At 38.6% G+C, this 24,008-nt stretch overlaps 1 protein-coding gene across 3 annotated transcripts in view; it reads right to left on the reverse strand.

The window, feature by feature from the left end:
• The window catches only part of LOC137274630 (glutamate receptor-like), a 64,351-nt gene that overhangs the window by 20,475 nt on the left and 19,868 nt on the right, over nt 1-24,008 (reverse strand). For all 3 annotated transcript variants that reach the window (XM_067807930.1, XM_067807929.1, XM_067807931.1), the window contains exons 3-11: nt 12,750-13,001; nt 10,010-10,206; nt 9,562-9,615; nt 8,034-8,129; nt 7,518-7,709; nt 6,890-6,997; nt 6,296-6,403; nt 4,113-4,325; nt 1,474-1,823 (exon numbers count right to left, since the gene is read on the reverse strand). In XM_067807930.1, coding sequence (XP_067664031.1) covers nt 1,474-1,823; nt 4,113-4,325; nt 6,296-6,403; nt 6,890-6,997; nt 7,518-7,709; nt 8,034-8,129; nt 9,562-9,615; nt 10,010-10,206; nt 12,750-13,001 — 1,570 coding nt within the window. The remainder of the gene's footprint in view (nt 1-1,473; nt 1,824-4,112; nt 4,326-6,295; nt 6,404-6,889; nt 6,998-7,517; nt 7,710-8,033; nt 8,130-9,561; nt 9,616-10,009; nt 10,207-12,749; nt 13,002-24,008) is intronic.

Raw genomic sequence — 24,008 nt, forward strand, 5'->3', positions numbered from 1 at the left:
AATGGTGATTTTGATGAGATTTCTTACAAGGATTGGAAAGGCATTAAAACGTAACAGAAATCACCTTCCACTTGAAATTGTGCTGCAAAGAGCATTCACTGCCTGGCAATAAAAATCCAGATTACGTTCAGAAATTGGCATTCGTCTTGAAGGAGTTTCAAGGTCAAGTCACTACGTCACGCCATGACTCTGCGACACGGAACATCGCCACTGAAAGCATACATGCTTTAGATACCAATCTTCTGTTACCAGGCTTCTCAACGTTAGTATCATGGCTTGCAGCTCGTGGCAACCAAACAGGTATAACAAATGACCGTCCACGTGCAGGCAGACCTCTAGTTACCATTGCAGCCCAAAATCGCACCGGTACTACAGTTGATAGTACTGCCACGGGTCAGAGCACAGTAGCCAGGGTGCACGGACTTCAGAGGATATCCGTTCTACAAGGATGAGGTTGTAAGAGACTGGTCTGAGAGCCAGGAAATTCGACATCGGGGTTGTTTAACGTCGTCACTATCGCGCTCAACATCTCCATTATCTCAAAGAATCCACTAAGTCTTGGTTGAACATACATTAACTTCTAAACTGGTGTATAATTTCATTCAAGATTAAAGTCTATTTGTGGACGAGTCTTAGGTGTTAGAAAATACACCATTTTCGCAACAGATTTCTCGTCTATGCGTTTCTTTTTTATGGACAGTATAGACAATGCGATGTACACTACACCCCTGCAACACCACCTCCTTTGGTATTGTATTTGCTCCGGGTGTCTTACATTTGTGCGATGTGTCACTGTTTTAAACACTACAGATTATTAGCGAAGCCAAGCATAACAGATCTTCTTGCTGTTATCAGCCATAGTGAAATAGAGCCAGAAACCTCTAAATCATTATTCATGAGGTCAATGTTCAAATCAGCGAGAAATCATCTGTACTGGTCACAAATGTCCACGCGGTGCTTGCAGTATCGTAACGTCAGGTACCACATGTCTTCCCCAATAACACATGACACATGCCATGTTATAAAATGCCTGTACGGCTTCCAATGTTTTATGATCATTTCCCACGAGAAATTCCGTCACAGGTATAACACTAATTTTCATCAAACCGTTTCCGCACGGCACTACCTAATGACCCTATGATTATTTAAAAGAGACAAAGTCACACTGCTTGCTCCTCCTCAGAACTATAATCTTAAGCCAATTGCAGTTCGCACCATGAAGGTCAAACATGAAACAGCTCAGAGACACGCAAATATGCTTAGATGTCTTTTAGGTCATCCGACACTGGGAATGGCTATCACATTATCGGTCTGTCAGCGAGACAGTGTGGCACTGCTATCGCCATCTCTGACAAACATCCTCTATAACGAAGTCGCAGTTTGTATCATCAAACATGACGACGCACACGCGGATGAACTAAGCCATAATTAAAGTCGTCCAAAATACAAAACGACATTCACGTCAATACTCACTTGGGCAATACATCACACCCTTGCTGCATGAAGGCCCCAAGGGAGAACCAAAGGCTGTTGCCAATGGTGAAGTCGTTGGTGAGCTTCTGGTCGTCACCGTCGACTTGCCACTCAACCGTGCTGAACCTGCTGACGAGGAAGAGGACCACGCTGACGCCGATGAAGGCAAATGCAGTGCACAACCAGATCTCTTGAGAGAGAGGCTCCATGAAGGAGAAGACGTGGGGAGGGTCGTTCTCAGGCTTCTTGATCATGATGCTGATCCCTAGGCTCATATACGGCTTGGTGAAATCCAGTACCTTCTCTCTCTCTGACGTTATTGTTAACGGGGCTATAGCTATGTCCGCTTCCTGGAACAATGATGTCCATTGTACATTTGTTCTGTTGTAGCGTCATTACAAATCAATAGACTACTCAAAGTAGAGGGTAATGAACAATGCTAAAGACGGGAATGATGAACAATACTGAACATGGGGTTAAGGAACAATACTGAACAATACGGGAAATGAACACTTCTTAACATCGGACAATGAACAACACTTAACATGGGGAAAATGAACAATAGCGCTCATCGGGATAATATTGATCACCAGCTGAGCACGGGGATTAATAATATCCACTGCTAAATATGGGGATAATGAACACCAACACACAAGGGAATATTGAAGAATATTGAACATAAGGATAATGAAGAATACTGAACATGGGGATAATGAACATCGGTGAACGTGGGGGTAATGAACGCTGCAAACCATGGCAATAATGAACACTATCAAACATGGGGATAATGAACAATGCGGAACATAAGGATTCATGAGCAATACTGATAAGCTTCATGTTACAAAATCAATGAAGATACACAGGCATGGCCGTCTGTACGTTGACCTGTCAGTAGGCCTCCCCTGAAAATGGCAAATATGCCGAGTTGCGTTCCTTAGTCATGGCTTGATCCAACGGTCTGTATACACAACAGAAACCTTCACCTTATGCAAGATTGATATATGACTTACAGTGAACATATATACAAAAAAGTTATACTTATACAACATTGACATACATGCTGATAATATTGATATGAAAAAGAATGAGCGAGTAGGGTTTAGCAACCTTACCTAAATATACAGGGAAAACCGATAATGTTTTTCATATATTGAAGGAATGTAAAGAATAAAACATGGCCCATACCATGACGAACAAGCCGGGTACTGGGGACAAGAAGAAACAAGTCGGAGAAGTCGCTGGGTCAAGACATTTTAACAACGTGTGAACTAGAGCCTGGAGTGGAGGACCCTGCTCCTTTATGGGAAGTATAGCCCACCACCCTCCTTACACATTAGGACCCTGCTCCTTTATGGGAAGTATAGCACACCACCCTCCTTACACATTGAGGTAACTGCAATTAATGTCTAAGTGGCGTTAAATCCTCACTCACACTAAGATAACTCTCTGAATAAATACAACCAACATTTTTTGTTTTGATTTTTGAACTAGTTGATACATCACAATTTGAAATGACATGGTCTATGTCTATTCAGAGAATATAATGTCCCAATATTTTAAAAGGAATCTGAATTGAAGTATTTATAGAGGTGTTCTAAATCAGCGACATCAGCACATATCCTGAAATGTAAAACACAGGTTTAATTCAGTTTGCTTTCAGAATTTCAGTTTAGAATTACTAGTTATCTATATACTCGGGGACAGTGCAAATAAACGTTTGTCCTGGTAAATGCTCCCGACCGTGATAAACTGTATTCATGGACAGGGCTCTGAAAAACATGACGATAATTATTTAAATGCCAGGTTGGTTGTAAAAATATCGAACAAGTATACTACAAGTCATCTCATAAATATTCATGCTCCCTGAAGGCATGGACGTCTTGTACGCATCGGCTTTGCTCCCATTTCTTCATTTTTCATGAAAGCCGGTTACGAAAAGGTTTTATGCTCGGGAAAATTGGGTTATGTCCGTAGTGGTCGTAGACCACAACGTCTAGTAGGTTTAATATCATTCTCCTTATCTTACTGACCTGTTTGCTTTAACAAACCTCTTAAAATTGGAAAGATGAATAGAGCATAGTTACTGCTAACAATGATTCTGCCTTACTTTCGTGTGGACAAATGTTATAATGATTTTACTACTTTCTCACTTTTGACACTCTTGATAGTTTTGATCTTACGTTTTGCACATTTGAAATGTGCAGTGTCAACAGAACACACATGCATATGAATAAAGTATCATTGAACACAAGAAACACACACACACATATTACGCAATTTACACACAAAAAAGCAGAGTTCGGGTAATAATTCCACTTATGAAAGTATTCATCAGTATCTACGATTTGTAGATAAAATAGGGAAACAGAACAATCTTATAGACTGTTCCAGACTATTTGGAACGAGGGGATGCTGAAAAAAGACCTTCAAGAATACATATGGAAGTATCCGACTGGGACCAGGATGAGACACACAGCCGTCCAAACGTGTATACCAATAACAGACACAGAGAAAGACACGCTTCCATTTAAACCGCAACAGAATAATTCAGATGTCCCTCTGCTGGAATCGACGCCACGGGAGAACGCGCGACTGAGAAACCCAACACTGATCTCTGTCTCCCACAGAGTCCTACATACGTGTCTTATCAACTCTCCGATGATGCCATTCCATATACCGGAATCGTTCTTGGAGCCGTAATTCTCATCTTTCACAAGTCTGAGGAAGTAGTCGTAGCCAAGGTTACGGGCTACCATCTCTGCCAGGTCCACACAGAAACCTTCAAACCTTTCAATGGTGATCATGGGGATTCCTTGTTCTGGTCCACTCTTGATCATCAAGTACGGTGGATCCTGTAAGAATAATTGGTCTTGTTTTAGGGATATATACTCATATTTGCAATTGAGGCTGAATCTGTCATCATTCACCCGAAGTTAGGGTGTCAGGACATGCAAACTGATAAGTCCAAGTAGTACTAATACGTCAACGCCAGATATTATAACAAGTCTATGGCCGTATATGTAAAAACCAGAAAGGTGTGTCGAAATTACAGGTAATAAACTTTCACTATTTGTGATGTTACCGTAATAAATTTAGTGCGTGGATGGGTTGGGGTCATTGTCATGCTGTTTTCATGTCTCCCGATGATAATGGAGTGGAATACCAATTGACATGTACAGTTGAGAAGTATTTCACATGAAGCCGAGTGTATAGCTTATTATGCTCCTTTCCACACACTTTTCTAACGCAGAATCAGGTAAAATGTAAATTTCAAACGACAGGTATTCTGTTTACTCATGTTTGACATTGTGTCGATATCCGCACCGGGTGGTTGCTAATGAGGAACCAACAATAACAGGTTTCTGGCAAAGCAAAGGGGAACAACTTCCTTGTGTGTTACTCTCCAAGGAACACTCTCCAAATACAACGTTCAGCTGCAGAGGAAATAAGATCAGGCCATATATGGATCCCTACTTAAGTGCTATTTACATCAACGAAAAAAACCCAGCAAAATAAATACATGATGATATCCCATGTACCGCTTTGCATTACTTTAAACCTCAGAAAATACGTCGAAACAGCTAGATTTCAATTTTACAAGCAATTCCTTAACGAATGTTCATTTGATTGTGTTAACGTCATATGGCACCGTGCGTTCATTGACTAGGAGTATATCCACATGACCTCTCACATACTATTTGTGTGGGTGTCTAGTGGTGTATTTGTACAGTGACGAATGTCGATCATTACAGCAATCAAGCAGTTAATACATTACTCAAAATTGTAATAAACGTCTATCATCAAATTCCAATTGAATTCCGCTTAGGATGGTTTTGTGCGAATGTAATCAACGACTCATTTGAAGTCCATTTATATATAAAGGAAGAACTGAGATATCGAGTGTCACAGAGTTAAATAAAAATGCAACTTCTGTTTTCAAAATGAACTCCAATTTTCATTTTCGACTTATAAAAACAGGTGATGAATCGGGATAATGGCTTCCCATCAAAAACGTTAATAGCCCGTGGCCGGACTCAATACTTTAGATTGACCGTACTTTATTGCAATTGAGAGTAGCCAAACAGATTTTTAGAACAAATAAAGAGTTTAGTATTGATTAGAAGTAGAAATACTTGCACTGAAAATATCCATTCAGTGATCTCTGAATCAACGTCATGTTTCCATAACCAGACTCAAATTTCAGCCAAGGGAATCCACATCGATATTTGTATTTGCAGGATACTTCCATAACTCATTTGATATCTTGTTCAATATTTCTGTTCAGTTTCTTTCGCCAGACTGATTGGCATGTTTTCGAAATTTAGAGATGTTCGTAATTTGAAGTAGTTGCGTTCTTTATAAAAACACAAGTGAATTTAAGTTAGCTTTGAAAGTTAGTCATTTATACTGGAATGTGGGCTTGATGAATAAATATATTAATGCTGAAGATTTATGACGTAAACAACAAACCGAGAACGGTTATTCCAGCGGTCCGACGTTGCTAGACTCCAGTTACGCATAGGGGACACAACCCTGCACATCGCAATGCAATGACAATATCAGCAAAACATGAGGGCATATCGTGTTGAGCATATAATAACTTTAAGGGGTCGGGGTTGGGGTGGGGCCACGGGACTGATGCCAGCATAGCAAAAAATAAACCAACAAGCTAACCAGCTAACCAAAAAAAGAAAACAAACAAACAAACAAGCTGACATAAAAGTTGAACATAACAAAAACAGGCAGTTAGCAATCCAGCCAGCTGGTTGCCCGGATGATTGTGATGCTTCGCCTGAGCTCATCAGTACAAGTTTCAGCTTACTTTGATCGTGACGACAACTTGTGTGATGTTATCAATAGACTTGTTCGCTTTGTCAACCATCAGAGTTGGTGTCTGAGCGTGGAACCCGCTCTCGTTCCACATTCCTGCCTGAAACAAACACATATTAGATAGTCAACTCAGTTGGTCTGACTATTTCTGCATCTTCGTAAATACAAAGGGTTTGCAAGATTTGAAAAGAGCTCAGAATGAAACAAATAAATACAACTGCATCTGTTTAGCATAAAACCACCTGTTATTAAACTATACAAATAACTTGGGAGAGTACAAAGCATGCGAGATTCTTAAATCTTGCTGCAAAAGGACATGCTGGAGATATCTGATAACAGTTGTCATCAAACTAACACTGTGAGTTCAAGTTACAAGGCTCCCCACGCAAGCTCTCAACTGAATACTAGACATTTTAGATTAAAACGTAAATGACATTATTCAAATTTCAACAGCAGCACAGTTTGAAAAGACCATCCACAGATGTGGCCAGGGGTTTTAGTGCATTCGGAACAAACCAGGACAGAGCAAACAACATATTGCGGATATTAACGTTGGCCTGCGTCGTTATAGTTCAGTCATACATACGTTAGCTATTCCTCTGTACATTGACACTTCCAGCACCTGGATCTCATACCCCTTTCTCTGACCATCCGATCCAAACGCAACATTGCCGCTATTCCCACGGAAACGTTGCTGAAACAAATATGCTCTTGCATTCTATGGCAAGTGAGGGACATTTTGTATTCGACCGAAAGTTGTATCTTTAATTGCCCAGTTAAAACAAGATTTCAAGGAAAATTTCAAGCAAGTGCTTGGGCTGTGCTAAACGCTGATATTTATAGAGTAGCATGTGCAATGGCAATGACCCTACCCATCCTGATGTATATGTACAGTAAATGACCCCTTGCAAGTCATGCACAATGACCCACTTTTCCATAATTATTAAGCATAAATGATAGCCACACAAATTGTAGTTACAACACCTTGTTGCAGTTAGATAATGGGTCTGCATACTGCGTGTTCAGGTGTGTTTGCGGGTTGCCTGTGTATGTGCTTGTGACAATATGGACATCCTTCCAAAATCGGTATCTTGTTGATAAAATACCAAAGTATATATTTGCATCCCATGAGTCACCTATTTGACGCGTAATGAATTATATACGGCAAGTTTTAAGGCGTTTGAAAATTCTATGCCACCCGTTCGGTGACGTACCTCATACAGCTGTTGTGTAAGCCTGTCGCCATACGACCATATGTGTCTTTGTACACACTCGACGTGTCTGTCATCTCCCATTCTCATATTCATGTTTCCGAAGGTGTTCATTATTCCATTCTGTGACTTCAGCAAATCTTTCAACGACAATGTCAACAGCGTCACGGCGTCTATCGCATACGCTTCCCGGGCCTGAGGAAACACACACATGACACTGACATTCAGTTGATCCGGATGGTGAAGGCTCAACATCGAACTGTCCGGACGACCAATAATAGTCTGGATACTATTTTGTACGAACGGACATCTCTCATTATTGTTTAATATTACAATTGATCACAATGCATCACTATAACTGAACACAGAAGATATATCACAACTTTCAGTGGAAAAAGTGAAAAAAACCCACCAAGTTATATTTATCTTGATATTCAGGACACATTTCATGAGCGACTGTTTCTGAGTATCGTACAAACGTCGTATGCTAAAACGAAAATATCGATACAATATACGTACCGGCGTATGCCTGATTTCAATATCTCTGTTGAGCTCAAATCCGGTTATGTTTACTCCACCAATCTTGAACATCGTCAGATTTAGTTCCTTTAATTCCTAAAATATATACACACATTGTTCAGGCTTCTTTATATTCGCTTACTGTAATGAATTAAACTGAATATACGTTTTTTTAGGCAAATGTAACGTCAATAATGCCCCAAATGTGTAGAATATAGACCGTGTGTGACATAATGTCCAAGTTTTGCTAGCCAGGCGGGCTAGCTATACATGTCTGAAAGTTACCAGCCAGAAATGTGAATAGAGAAACTAAGCAAAAGATTACTAAAATAGATGAGAATAAAATATTGCCGGCATGACTAGGGCTTCATTATGAAGCTACTGGCGTGATGAACGACATCAGGCCATAATGATGCGTAATGTAATTGTGTATTATAACACAAGTAGGAGAACGTGATAGATTTACAAAAAGACGCCATGAAAATTCACTAGCCACTCGGCCTTGTAACCGTGGAGATATACTGACCCGACTGCCTTTTCACCTACCACCAGTTAGCGCACCAGTGTTTTTTTTTGTACACTGAGTACAGACAGTTACAGGAGACTTCGTATAAGAGTACGTGTAAGCATAACAAAATGAAGTGGATGATTGTATCTTATCTCTAAACACGTGTCTGTACATACGTGTAATAATCAGGTCGAATTAATTCTTGCACGACTGAGTTCAGGTGGTTGTGTCGCAGATTTCAAAGGATAAGTGTCATACATACCGTTCTAAATATACATCCTATGTACATCCTGCCACAAACGAGCGCAATACCACCTACTCACAAACTCTGTTTGGAATGGAGTGTAAAGTTTCCAACAAACTGTGTAGTGCACTAAACTGATCTGGAGATGACAGTTAGGATGTTTAGCACTGGTTCAGATTACTGACACAGGTACACTTAACTTTCCAAGCTTCTGGATGAGACATGCCTCGTGAGTGCAGCTGACGTGAAGGACGTAGTGCAGGTACGTAAGGATCAATGTGTGCTTGACACCAAGTTCATTTGGAGTGGGTGATTGCTATTAGCAATAATGCAAAGTAGTCCATCTCGGCGTCATGTAATCCGGGAAACGGACAAGTTCACAAGGGTGAATTCAGGATTGCAACTATCGACCACCATTAGGCCATGTTGTGAGAAGGAACCATCATCACACGTAACACTTGTAGGAATGCATCTACTGCTCAGTTCCCATAGCTAAGTAGTGCATTGGACATACATTGTTTAGAAGGAAATGGAAAATTTTAATTCCTTGCATGGGGTGCGAGATGTATCTGTCTTGGTGTCAGACAAAAAGCGTTTCACTGTAGTTTGGAATCGTAAGTCAAGAGTGTATAGGGTTGATGTTTAGAGGGTGCGTGATGTATCTGTCTTGGTGTCAGACAAAAAGCGTTTCACTGTAGTTCGGAATCGTAAGGCAAGAGTGTATAGGGTTGATGTTTAGATGACGTATAATGTGGAGCAATTATAAGAAAACGTACCAAATGAGGCACTATAAAATGAAACATCATTTTCAAAATGTCCTGTGTGTCCATCTGCAAAAAAGAATATTAAAAGAATGAGTGAGGGTTGTTAAAAGCAACAGTCATACCACAACGATGTACAACATACATATTAAGTCACGGCCTGGTAGATTAGAGAGTCATGGGCAACGATCCATTGTTTCAATGTATGATAATGATACGCCCAAACAAGGAACCACGCCAGGAGTTCTACAGTTCTGTCGGCTCAAACACCAAACAAGTGCAGTGGACAATTTTCTGACCTGGATTCCAAACCGACCACGCCAGATATCAGAAGAATGTCGTTATTCGTATAATGGACGATTACAGTGAAAATTCTTTTAGATACCTGTAAAAACGTGCTGCTTCAAGAAAATAACAATATTTTGAACAAACCTTATCTCATGTCTTCGAATAGTATACTCACAATCTTATTAATTATTCTGGTTGATTTGAAAGGTACAAGATCAAGGACAACTCTGATGGTTCGGCCGATGTTCATACGGTGCATGCCGGCAAGAAGATTATAACAGTCGTCCACACTTTTCACGTGACGGACATCAATGTTGAGGACGTGTTTAGCCATGTGCCCAAATTCGTGCAATTGCTCTATGTGAGCTAAAGCTGCAATCAGATTTCAGTTCAATATATTTACTTTTTCAATAAGGCTGAACATATTTTTCAATAGTTAACTTTATATAACCCATTTACGACAATGGGACATCTATAGCGCACACATCCATGCACTAGTGCATGCTCAAGGAGCTGATATATGGAATTTATATGTTAGTTACTCATTCGTATGTAAATTATTTCCAGGGGACATATTAAATAAATAGTTAAACCCAGCGGACCAGTGCTTTTAGACTTAATCGCTACTTTATTCCTCAGTCAGGAACTTTATATTCATGCATAGTCACAACTCCCACGAGAGTCAGGCAGCAAACAATGTGGTCAGAATGGCATACCATTTTTATCACGTCCCATTTTGAGTGATAAGAAGTCTCCCTCCCCTTACCCCACCTCTACAGACCACACCAGAAAGTGGTCGATAGGCACAAGCAAAAGAGCCTTTTAAAAACTCTACTCTTAGACTGCCCTTTACAAAACCTGACAAACTCACTGCGAGGTTTGAAAAGTTGGACATATTTTCTCAGATATACTTTTACGAGTAGTTCATGTACGTAAACAAAAGCTTATGGTACGCTTTGAGAATGGACAATGGACCGTTAAGATCACAGACACGTGTCTACAGCTCGGGACATTGGTAATAGTGTGGAAGGTTTCAGTATGAGACCAGTAAACACTAAACACTCTTCGCTGTCAAAAAGCAATTATTCGTCTAGCCGTTTAAATCAAAGATTTCCTCTTAGCCAATTAAAGATAACTGCCATTTTCATAATATCACAATATAAAGTGTAATGTTCTATCGATCTTCATTCAGTTTTGGGTTTATCATTCCAAATTTCCATTTACGCTTTTTGGACGAAGAGATTATATCCGCACCAGAATTCATTACGGTTCATGCTCAATGGTAAGTCCACCGTAATTTCGTCATCTCGATGGAAATGACTGGAAATCACTTGAGAAAAGTCGCTAGCACCGAATAAATTGCACTTAACACGCCAAATACTCTTTGAGGCATGTAGTGGTGGGTTGGATGCTTGTTACCCATGGGAGATCAGCATTATTTGTGTGGGAAGCCCGGGACCATGGACAGAATATACTGTCAGAGATGAATCAATGACATATATTCTGTATAGATGTGCCGCAGTTAATAATGTCGGCATAACGTGAACTTACAGAATAACACGGTATATTAACATCTTTGCACGGCAGCATGGAGGAAAGTGAAACTGTCTTGTGCTGGGGTCTTGAAAAACATGCTTGTAGGACATTATACTTAGACGTGTGATTTGCAAGATCCTTCTGAACTCTCTTTCCCAAACCATCGCTATATGTGAATCTTGTATAATTATGTATGACTTAATTTCAGTAATGTGACATCAGTGCAAAAGCATACTCACTCGCGACTGTTCTCAGAAACAAGTACTGGTATACATGACAAAATAGTTTTGATAAAATATATTTGGACCACTATATATCAGTGATATGACCAGAAAGTGACCAGCGACGCTATTGACAAAATGTATCTATCAATGTTTTGCATACTCTTAAAAAAGTAGGGGAGCTTCATTTTTTACTTACGATTAAAAATGTTTAGGAGATTTATCGGAGTCAGTCAATGTTGATATGATATTACTGAAAGTTTTTTTTGAGTGCATCACCATTTACACTTCCTCACAACCGTAGTTATTTGGAATGTAGTCGCTTTGAAAAATGATTGGTGTAGGACATGTAATTTGCATGTAGACGACTTTCATTTTAAAACAAAAGACTAGAAACAAACACTTACAAATGTGTGATGCAAGATGATTGTCAAAATTAATGTCCTAAGTGATTTAACGACCTTCTTGAACAAAAAACGTCAAGAAATCAAGAATGGGACCCTCTGCACGTGTTCGGGACTACTGAGTTGTGAACGTGCATATCATGCGTTGTGTTTAGAGGTGGTAACAGAGGGATATGGTGGTACCTTCATAAGATATCTGTCCTTGAAACGTTTCTTAACCTTTACACTACCTATCCAACTTGAAAGTTCATTATCCCCTTCTTTTTTTGAACAGCATATTTACAACCAGATGCTGCACATCAGGCATTCAACCATGTGGTCGATAAACCACAAGATCCAGTTGTTTATTTGGACTTACGGGCACTATGTGGAAATTCAGAGATCCTACCGGTTACGTTGTGGTCTGTAAATCTGGATCCGACAATCCAGTGATCTACGTCATGATCAACGAACGGGATCGAATGATCAGGTTCGCTGACTTGGTTAAGACGCGTAGAAATTGCGTAGATTGTTGCTCATTATATTGAACAGTAGATTGTCTGGGCCAAATACGATTATTTACATACAGCTAAGACATTGCTAAGTGATGCGTTTCAGAAATGTATGTTCCTTACACGTACAATTCATTCTTACAAATTATGTGTCAAATTGCCATTAGTGTAATTGATATAGCAAGTCTTCTTGACTATTTGTATTTTTGCAGAAATTATCTCAACTGTTTTAAAAGCACTGTACAGAACATCCCCAGCCTCACCTTCATCAGCTTCATAGATATAGATAACTTCTTGCCAGTCGTAGGTTTGGATGACGTCCACCATGGCACGCATGGCAGTTGGTTGTATATAGATTTGATATTTGGAGTGATACCTGGACTTGATATCGGCTGGGTTATTGAGAACGATGAACGGTGCACGGAGATTGGCAGCGTAATCTTGTATTGTGTGATGAACAGCGCGACTTGAAACTCCCAACAGGGCCACAGCTCCGCCGTTTAGCAGACTGCACACTGAAACAGAAGACCAAAATAACTTTGAGATGTCGAAATTACTGTGTTTCCTCGTTTGTTCGCACTCGAATATCTCGATGTATTGATATGAATAGATGGCAAGTCATTTTGTGTGCATGTGATTGGCTAAGAGATCTATTTCTTTACGACAGTGTTTCTATAACACAAACAGTTTAGGCAATGGCCACTAGTTGACTACTTGCTATGTTTCACTATAATTTTGATCATGTCACTGATTTAATTTCTTTGATAAATCTCAGTCTCTGAAGTTGTTCGAGATGCTTTTCATAAATAATCGCACACTGTCCATGAACTTCTTGAGTTTTTATATCCTGTCATGCAAAACATATTGAAGTAAGCACCTTAACACTTCTTTCCCGTTGTACAAAGTAACCTTTCACACAGACGAATAGTCCTTTCTCGATGTCTGACTTTGTACCAAGCACCGTTATCACTTGCCCCTTCCACAAACCGGTAGTAAGAGTACATGTTAACGAAGACAGTTGAAATCCCGTTATGAAATTTAAGATAGACCACGGAACATAATTGGTCGATATTCGGGATGTTTCTTTAATTAACATGTCGCAATTATTTTGTGACTCTGACTGAAAGGAAAGGGCATAAAGCGTATCGTTCAAACTACATGTTTATGTAGCTGTTCATTGATCCATTACAATTTAGCGTGGTAGAGACACATTTAATTCACAGTCTCCAGTACACTGAGTAGCTGTAGGGATTCCTGTAAACATACATGTAGTGTCCACAGCAACCCATGTGGGGCGTAAGAGAACATAAGAAGGTTCAGATGACGCGCATGGACGCTCATGCTGTTAATCACTGGTTTGTCTTGCCCAGATTTGTTATATCGTAGTTTTTTCGTCCCGAATATTCCCGAGGATGGTAATTAACATCAAACAAGATATTATTTAACACAGGAGCTATGTGCATATGGAACATATTTCGCTTAGACTTACACATATACGACAACCAACGCCAATAATCAAAATAGAGTTTCTTTTCTTGCGTACGTGTGCTTTTAAAAGATATTTTCTCAGGGTCGGGAGGAAAGCGGTTCAGATCTGGGTACCGTTAGCGTCACGACACTCGTAAGTCTTCATGTAGGTTTATGTATGTGCGTCACGGTTATCTTAGCGCTACGATCGCTTTATGAAACGGTCGGTATCCAGGGCTTTTATCTCGGTCGGTATCCAGGGCTTTTATCTTGGGCGAGTTCCAAACCACGATGTCTGTCCAGAATAAGGGACGTAACTTTAAACGTTTACGTTCATGTAGATGTAGGTCATAGTGATGTAGGTATTGCAGCTGAATAAGGTAGTGGTAAGGGAATGAAAAATATCTGGAAACTATAGCGGCTATAAAAGACATAGAGGTAAAACGGAGAACGTACTCACGCTCTCACTTGACACCCACCTCCCTATCTTTGTGGTTGTCTGTTTTAGATGCAGCTGGACGAGCAACTGTCAAAACACAGTCTGAGACTTATTTATTAATTGATAAGGTACACAAGTAGACTTCTAGCTTAAAACGGTAATATGTCTTCTGTCTTGAAAAATTCGATTATTGTGAGTCACCTTGTCTGAGAGGCATTCAGTCGCATATGTAACGTGACAACATGACGTATGCAGTGTCGTACTTTACATCCATACATTCCTGTACAAGATGGATGTTGCTGTAAGATCTAGATAGACATATAAACACGAATGCCTTTTATTTGTGAAGTGTTTTCAAGGTTTTATTCATTGAACAAGGTTTCCCAATTCGATACATGACCTCAACTGATGTAGTTAAATACATGTACCTTTCAAAAGATTTTGTTAAGATGTGAATCTGAGATTCAGATTTATACTAGGAAGATCTATATGGTAGCCTCACGGGACCTTCGGTAATTCAGGGACCTTCGGTAATCTAGAATGGCTTCATATAGAGTTTCAGCATTGGAGGGAGGGGGACATAATGTGGTTCAGGGGCTGTGAGACAGACTCCGTGCAGGTTTACTGTGATATGATTGAAATGTTTTAGTCAAATCCGCATTCATAAGTATACTCTGCCCATTTACGTAGCCAGTAATGTTATTCATAACAATGAAACCACATTTCATAAGCCTTCTTTTAACTGTACTGTCTAATGCTTGATAGCAAGAGTCATCGTACCGACACCGACACAATAAGCCGCACAGTGATCATAATATAACCTTTCAGGCGCCAGAGGTGGCGGGCATTGAGTACAGTGTGGCTAGTCTATCTCGAAATCCAAACTTGGGTTCTTCACATCACATATTATTCAAAGCATATTCCGACTGAATATACTTCAGAAATATCTACAACATTTCAAAATTAATTTACAATCTACCATGAGCACCTTGCGACTGAAACGCCCAAGAGCAGATAGTCATCCGGCCATCGTAGTGGCGTACAAGTACGCTATGCTGTTGCTTAAAAACAACGATATGATTCGAGTGGTTACACTCTGTGCCTTTGTTGATGCCGTGCCAACATACCCATCTTGTACAATCTAAATCAATGGATTGTCTTGTTCAGGATTGTCTGGATAGTTCCCTATAATGTAGCATAAATCCAGATAGTGCTAAAGACTCCTATTTCATATTGACGTCAGAACTGTTTCTTGGAAACTGTATAATATACTAAGTATATTACCGTAAAATACTATGTTAGAGGATGTATAAATAATTTACAAGTATCTTCGAGTGTCTATCAAATACATCTCTCCTAATATTCACACAATGACATCCCTTTGCGTGGGTACAGAAAGTGTGACCTCTTTTTCAGGCAGCAGTAGAAATAAAGCTCTTTTAAAAGTCTAATTAAGTGCCGAGGGAATTGCTCGGAACTTCTCAGCCTAACGTAACGTCCATAGAACGACTGTAGTTTCACTGTCGTCTTTCATTTGAGACAGTTCTTCAATTCAGAATCGTGACTTACCATACCCCACACGACTCTAATTTAAGCCGACTGCCCTTTTTCGCCATTTCCTTGGAGTATTGAGTAACTCTCAAGCAGAATCTTTATGGTGACGGAACGTTAAACGAGATGGTAATGACCATCGTCGTCCTAAAGTAAACGTCTGGTGCCGTATACACTAACAGGGTTCTGTTTTTTTAATTATGTCGTGAACTTACTTAAACGGTAAGTAACCCTTAAGTCCTCAACAAATCGATGGTACATATTAATTGTTTAAAGTTGCTATTAGCTGCAGAAAGTTTTTGACAATAAACATGTTTTACGTCAATGGATGACCTTTATGAAAGCAGGATCAAAGTGAACTATACCCTGCTATGTGAACTAGCTGACATTAGCTATTTATGTTTCCGATCTGGCTTTGCTATGGCTGAGTTGGTTTGGCAGCCCCGAGCCTTGAAATAACAACTAAATGAGTTAGTAGTGTATGTTCTCTTTCGATTGTCAATATGATGCGAAGTATTTTAAGTACAAATAGCTTTGGATTTCTAGCAATTCTAATTTCGACTGTGCAGAAAAGAATTGAAGTTTTGTATTACGACAACAGCGACTGGTCAAATTACAGTTTCATGGTTTTCTTTTGACGCTGTGTCTATGTCATGTATCTCGGTACTGAGGTCTCGTTAACACGAGTAAAAGAACTTGGTATAAAAACTCATACGTGTTGAAAAACATTAATAGATCTTCTACAGGACAATGAAAATGTCACGGAATGCATGAAAATGAACGTCACAACATATTTATATATTTACGACCATTTGTGCCACTTCCATTTAGTGCCTTCGTCAAAGGTCGAACACATATGTAACGCAAGAATTTCCCTTGCAGTTATTTTTATAGGATTTTGTTAAAATTGTTGATAGAAACAAAAGTAGCGAAACAGCGTCCAATCTGAAACCAGCCTACCATGTATACAACATTCATTAACGTCTCCACATGTTACTGGCAGTTTGCCATGGTCCTTTAAGAAAAGCATCACTGAAAAGGAAAATTTTGTGATATGTAATTAAACGAAACTTACAGGATATTCTTGGGTGATATAGTGTACGACCGTTTCTACCGTGTCTCTATATGTGCCATTAACGGGGAACAGCAGATTCCCTTTTCTAGTCCATCACTAAATTGGTTTGGGCCTGGAAATACTGAGCTTGACATCCCCTCGTCATCCAGATATCTTAGCACACACTGGTTATAATAATGTGAGGACTGATTAGTGCCTTTCTTCTGTAAGTAGGCTTAAGTTTAATGTCCGAAATTGTCTCAAAGACCAATATGAACAGTTATGGTTTTCTTGTGTAAATACCTCATCAAAATGCAAATTCAATAAGGTTATCAAACATAACATTTTTTGTATGCTATATTTCTAGACGTACAAGAACTGTTCATTCACCTTTACTTTTGTTAGAATAGCTTGCTATGGACAAACTCTTAAAGGGAGGAGACGATAAAATGTTCAGTATGTACAAAAAGTCATATTTGTAATGTATGTAATTTTAATGCTATTGGCGATGAATACCATTATCGATTCATTTGTGAAGCATTTAATTAGTTTAGAAAAATGCACATCTCAAATTGTTATTATCAAAGTCCATCTGTATATAAAACCACTAAATTATTCAAGTGTAATAAAATAGTTGCACTGCGCAGACTGGCAAAGTTTTGTAATATTATCATGCACCACTTAAAATCAAATACTACTTAACCCGTCCAGTTCAACATATACTCCTATTAACCTTCAATATACATCGTATATAGTAATGAGAGTATTGAAGCTCCTTTCTGTTTTCTGTTCTGTCAGTATACTTTGACATGACACCACGTTGATGGAGCCTCACTGTGGGGTCCGTGATATCTTTACCCTTATTTACACGGCTGATGCATTCATAGAACATTCTATTGCTGTTTGTGTTCTTTTAACATAAGCATTTTTGTTGGGACAAAAACTCTTTGGTTTCAATATTCTGATAGCAAAACCCAATACATCCTCTTAACTCTTCCTCGGTATGTAGTTGATGTCAGTAATGTTGGATTCTACATAGAGGTGGCGCAATTGTTAAACCGTTTGTTTTGCTTTTCAAATCATGTACTTTGCAATTTGCCCTATGCATTCCTCAAACAAAGGCATTTTCTCGACACAATTATAGCTTAATATTAATTTTTTGTGCTACATTTTGCCAGGTTAACACAATCTGATTGTAACTCTTCTCAACCGCGAATCTCTGCTGTGTGCAGGGCGTTAGTCTGTGCACTCACTCTGAGCACAGAACATATTAACAGCTTGTGTCATGTCTTAATTTTGTATTCCAAACATACCTCTATTTCTATAACCTACTGACGTCAGGCTTTTCAGTGTTGGGGGTGGAATCCTGGGAAAATGAAAACGATGTGTGTCAATATGTAAACACAAATACATGTACATGTAAATGTACGCAAATGTGGAAGCAAACACTAAAACTGAACACAGTCATGTCAGCGGTTCTGTCATGGGTACGTGCTATACGTTTGTGCAAATACGACTTGTTTGGCTGTGTGGGACACATACTTGTCAAACATTACTGTGGATTTTCGAACATAATGTTTTGATGATTGATCGTTCATGAAAGGTAATGGCTAATACACAGCACAACATACTACGAGACAACCTCAGGGGACCACTCATTTCTACTGCCGATGAAACACCGTTTCAGCAATATTGAGACGTTATCAGAACAATAATAAAGTTGCCTATCGTCAACATGGAGGACGTCTATGCGACAACCCAAGACAGGACTGTTGCATTCCCTATGTCCAGGGCAGGATCTGGACCGCAGTGACTAGTGCCACATAGTGACATATCCACTTCAAAAATGTCAGGAACCACATACGCCATTACTGAATACAGCCACGATGCATCATAGTGAAACGTCAAAGGTGGTGCCTAAAGTCATCGCTTGTTCTACAACCTTTGTCAACCACACAATATCCAAGCACTGCATTAACCTGGCCAACGCCCACACCCATAGAGTATGTGTGGGACGGAATGGAGGAACTCTAGGTATGGGATGGAACGGAGCAACGTCACCGCAGTGTATTTATTTAATCCGCTAAAAAGCGTTCGTGATTTGGCTGTAGACAATATGGCGCCATTCCACAAGCCTTTCAGTACATTTGATAGACTGAGTTCGTCGTCGACGCACTGCTATTTTCACTAGTACTGTTATTATATTTGTGACAGTGTTCAGTGACCCTTGTCCCGCAAGTTGGACTCGTAACGTCAATGTCATCTTGACGAAAGATTCTGTCCTTACGTAATCGTAGTGTACATGGAAACTTCCCATTGTTATATTTTCAAATATAAAAAGTTTAAAGGACAAAGTATGATAGAGGCCCTTACTGGCCCACAGCATCTCATGATTATCAAAATTTTACAACACGATAATTTTAGCATAAAAAGGGCTAAGTTAATTGTTGAAGGTACCTCCAGTTGCATTTGTGTGTTTTTAGTGTTGTTAGTTTTCCTCTTTGAAGACCTCAAAGTTAACATATTTTACAATATCTTCTAGAAACCCACATTTTCTGATTTTCAGAGTGATAGAAAAGTGTGAGCAAAAACGCGACCCATCCCAATTTTTTCACCACATATGAAGAGAGTAAATTAGAATGCACACTTAAAACATTGTGGTGAGTCACGCTTTTGCTCACATTCAAATCTTTAAAAAAGTACATATTTTCAGTTTATGAAATTGCCCCATACAACATCTCAACAAATAAACATTAACATAAAATAACATCTTTCAAAACAATCCATCACATTTACACATCTGTGCCATGATACATTATATTTTGAATGGTTTTGTGCTCTAAAATACACATATCAAACATCTTTATTAAAATGTTCAATATCATAAGACACTCGCAAGGCTGATTTATGAGAAGTAAGCATTGGTTTGGGGTTGTTAGTCTCTGCTAGAAAAGTAAGAAGATGTCTGAAGATTTTCAAAATATGATCAAGCAGCACTGTAAAGGTGAGAATCTTTGTTATTATGTCAGAATTTGATCATAGTTTTTCTATCATCTGGTTATCAAACACCTTTGAGTCACCTGTCACTGTCAAAATAAAACTGTCATTCAACAGGATTGTCATTTATAAACATATGCATTTTCCAAGAACTTATGTACCTTGATGTTTCCAATGACATATTAGATTTCAGTTAACCAAAATGACTACACTTAACTGTATGAAAAGGTCTTTTTAGCTAGAATAAGAACATTGTATCAAGGTCTAGCAGATGATGAACACAAGCAGACGTCAAGTCATACATAGTTGTAAAAATTAATATATATAGGCTTAATTTCACATTGTAAAGCAAAGGAATATGTAGCCTAGTGGACTGTTTTTTGTTTTTATTTGTTATCAGATATGCACGTTCAAATCCATGTAACTTTTGTTTCTTTTTTCAAAGTTTGTTCAAGTCTACAATGTTTAACTAAACTGTTTCACATCAAATCCAAATATTGTAATTTTTTTCTTACGTTTGGTAATCTATGTTACAACATTGATGAAACAAGCTTTAATTAACACCATGTAAATCTTTTTTAAGACACTGACCATTCACCTTTCCAATTCGGTCTAGTTGCCTTTGCTCCCAATATTTTAAAATTCATATTTTATATATTTTGATCTACTTTAGGTTTATACACTCTTGAATACTGCAGTTCTCGACAGTGAATCAGAATCTGAGATTGATGACTGTGTGAATGAAGAGTAATAATGGATGCTTTATATTTTAAAAGTGGATAGGTTGAGAATAATTACACTCTGAAGTCTTTTGAATATTAATATGAACCTGCACTGATAATGAAATGTCACCCCAAATGGGCCCCTTTGTGGTCAAGACCTGTGATTTTTAGTGCAACATGATTGGTTATTGTAATAACATATGATGATTGAGATGATATCTGTATATTTGCTAAAATTGGTTGTAAATGCTGACTTGTGACACTTACTAGTTAAACTGAGGCTGTGCCCAAAATGTAGCTTTACCCAAAACAGGCCCCTGTGATTCTTAGTACAACATGATTGGTTATCATGCTTACATGTTGTAACATTGACAAATGGATTACATTCGCAAAGAATGCTGTGAATAATGACTGAGTTTTGGCGACACAATTGGCAAGTAATTGGATTAGCAATGGTCTACAACTCTAACTGGGCCCCTTGAGGTTGAAACATTATGATTGACATGTTTTTCAGCATGACTACCTGTCGTAAAACTGCTGTAATTTGTATGTAAATACAATGACAGTTATAAATAAGTCATTATGGCACACTGATATTTCCGACTTCTTGTTATTTTTCAAGGAAACTGATAAAACTCATTTTGGGCCCCTCTGCAGTGACATTACACCTCAGATCATATAAAATATAGCATTTTTATGAAAGGTAACTTGTCTCTAAACAAATAGCATGTTTTCAGCCTATTCTGTTAGTGGGCGAAAATCCACCCATATCATACCTTGTCCTTTAAAAGAAGTTTAACAGTGCACAGTTTCTTTTTAAGGCTGGTATATACACGAATATTGTGGCCTCATGAACGCTGAAAAATATCCAATGTATTCTCAGCCACCGTGACTCAGGAATGATACAATTAGAGTAATTGAGTTTCAGTTTAAGCAATATTCCAACAATATCAAGGCGAGGGACACCACATTCCCATGCAGGGGATCGAACCCGGGCCTTCGGTGAGACAAACGGACGCTTCAGGTTATGCCCACCGCCCCGATACGCGTACAGCCAACAAAACAGTAGAAACGAAACACAGAATGCAAAATAATATTTGCTGTGTCAGATTTGACCACATGACATACCAATGAGACAAACGTATGCATCAATCACGTACAAGTAATTATACCTGGATATGAGTGACCGTTCTGTGCATGAACAATTTAATTACATATGTAAGGACATTGGTGATCTGTTACAAAACTGAAAAATGAAAAAAACTTATTTGAATTATATGTAAAACAGGTTGCTTTGAATTTCAAATTCAGAAATATCTGCTAAAAATAGCAGGGAAACAATATAAGCGGAATCAAGTTGGCCGACAGAAACACCGAGAGTGAAACGTATGTCCTAATTACACGCCACAACGATAGCTTCTGTCACATAAACTAAGATGATCGGCGCTGAGATGGTAACCGTGATCTTTCTTTAATTGTATTTTGAACAGAATAATTATCCGAAGCGTGACCTACCACCAAATCATTGTGTGCACAACACTATGGGATGTGATTTAGACAAGATGAGTTCTGCAAGATGAATAATCGCATATGCAGAATAATCAGTGGGAGGCCAGTTTTTCTGTGACAGTTGCATGTCCTGGATGGAGACTTATTTGGAATCTGGGTCATTTGAAGTATTGGCGAAACTTCACACCCAAGATCAAGTAATAACGCCGAATTGATCCAAAGAATGTTCCTAAGACTAAACCGTGCTTCAAGCAAGAAATTTAATTTGATAAATATTGTGCTGGATATTCATAAATAAGTTAGATTACACAGAGGTCGTAATCAAATTGCTATCTAACACTTTGCAAGTTTGCTGAAGGATGTACTGGGTGCTGGTTCTCTCGGGATATGACACATTTGTTGTCTCAGACTCAAGTATAGGAAATACGTGGTTGAGCGAGATGTATGCAATATTCCTTCAACATCTGTTAATATCGGCATTGCTGTTTTGTCAAAGAAGATTAATGAGTGTTTGAGATTACACGGTTTCCGGATTCAAACTTTCAACATGCTTTTATGTGGCTTCTAGAGAAAGAAAATACAGAGATGAAATATATGTAACTTGTACAAGAACCTGTTGTTTTTGTGAAAAGGTCTCACATCTTTTTCATGTTCATCTTAAAAACAAACGTTACTAATTCATCAGTTGGTATGTTTTTAATACTAGTGTTACGAGTGTGTATTGTCTGTATATTTTGTTATTAATTAAGTAATAATTTTTGGGGGTCACAACATTTATTGTTTTGAATAATAAATATGATGGGTCACATTTCGTTTTAATAGCTGGTCAACACTTGTAGGATTCTGGTTTACCGGAATTTATCTGCTCCTAGTTTTCTATGTGTTTACTTCCGGGAGACTTATTCGACGGCATTCTACAGTATTGGCGATGTTCGTAAGTGTCCGAACTTTTGCTGTTAAATATATTTTGTGACCCATTGACATAGATTTGTCTCACTTATATTGTATTTGAAATCTGTATTGTGACTATTGACTTGTGACTTTGTATACATTGCTCTCGTGACATAATAATACATAAATGGAACGTTTATGACTTGTCTTTGTTCTGTTTTGCTGGTTCACAAGGGGATTTCTTATATTGTTGTCACGGTAAATTTTTGACCGTAACACTAGACCTAGTATATTTACATCTTATAAAAGAGCACCAAACGTAAAATATTCTAGTTACCTGACACGCAATGAAAAAGTTGGACAATGAAAACTGTAAATTCTTATATAGCACTAACTGTATATTCGATATATCGGCTCATGCTGTGTCCGGTTCATGCTCGATTTCATAATTCTGCCATAAAACTGGAGTGTTGTCGAGTGGGTCGTTAAATATCAAACAAACAAAACCTCAACATTGCCGTAAGGAAACTCAGTAAGTAAATATCCCCTATGTCTATCCACTCCATCCCTTCACCGCTTAATAATAGCATAGGTTGCTGGAGATTTAATAAGTCTATGCTGCCATGGAATAGTTGTACAGTGTTGTCATTTAATAATCGATCGATTTCAGTGTCTGTATTTCAGGAGACCTAGTGTCTTTGTTAATAATAACAAATAAGTAGTCAGAAGGAAAAATGCTATTATATGAAAGTTCTATAATTCAAAGTCTAGATATTAAGTAAGAGTATTTTCAGGATGTATAAATTCCAATACTTTTAGGACAATAGACAGTAGTTTCTATGTGTGAAGTATCACACCTTGTATATCCTAGACATAAATCAGTCACGCGACT

This window comes from Haliotis asinina, chromosome 2 (assembly GCF_037392515.1).
Source record: "Haliotis asinina isolate JCU_RB_2024 chromosome 2, JCU_Hal_asi_v2, whole genome shotgun sequence".
In the NCBI taxonomy this organism is placed as follows: Eukaryota; Metazoa; Mollusca; class Gastropoda; order Lepetellida; family Haliotidae; genus Haliotis; species Haliotis asinina.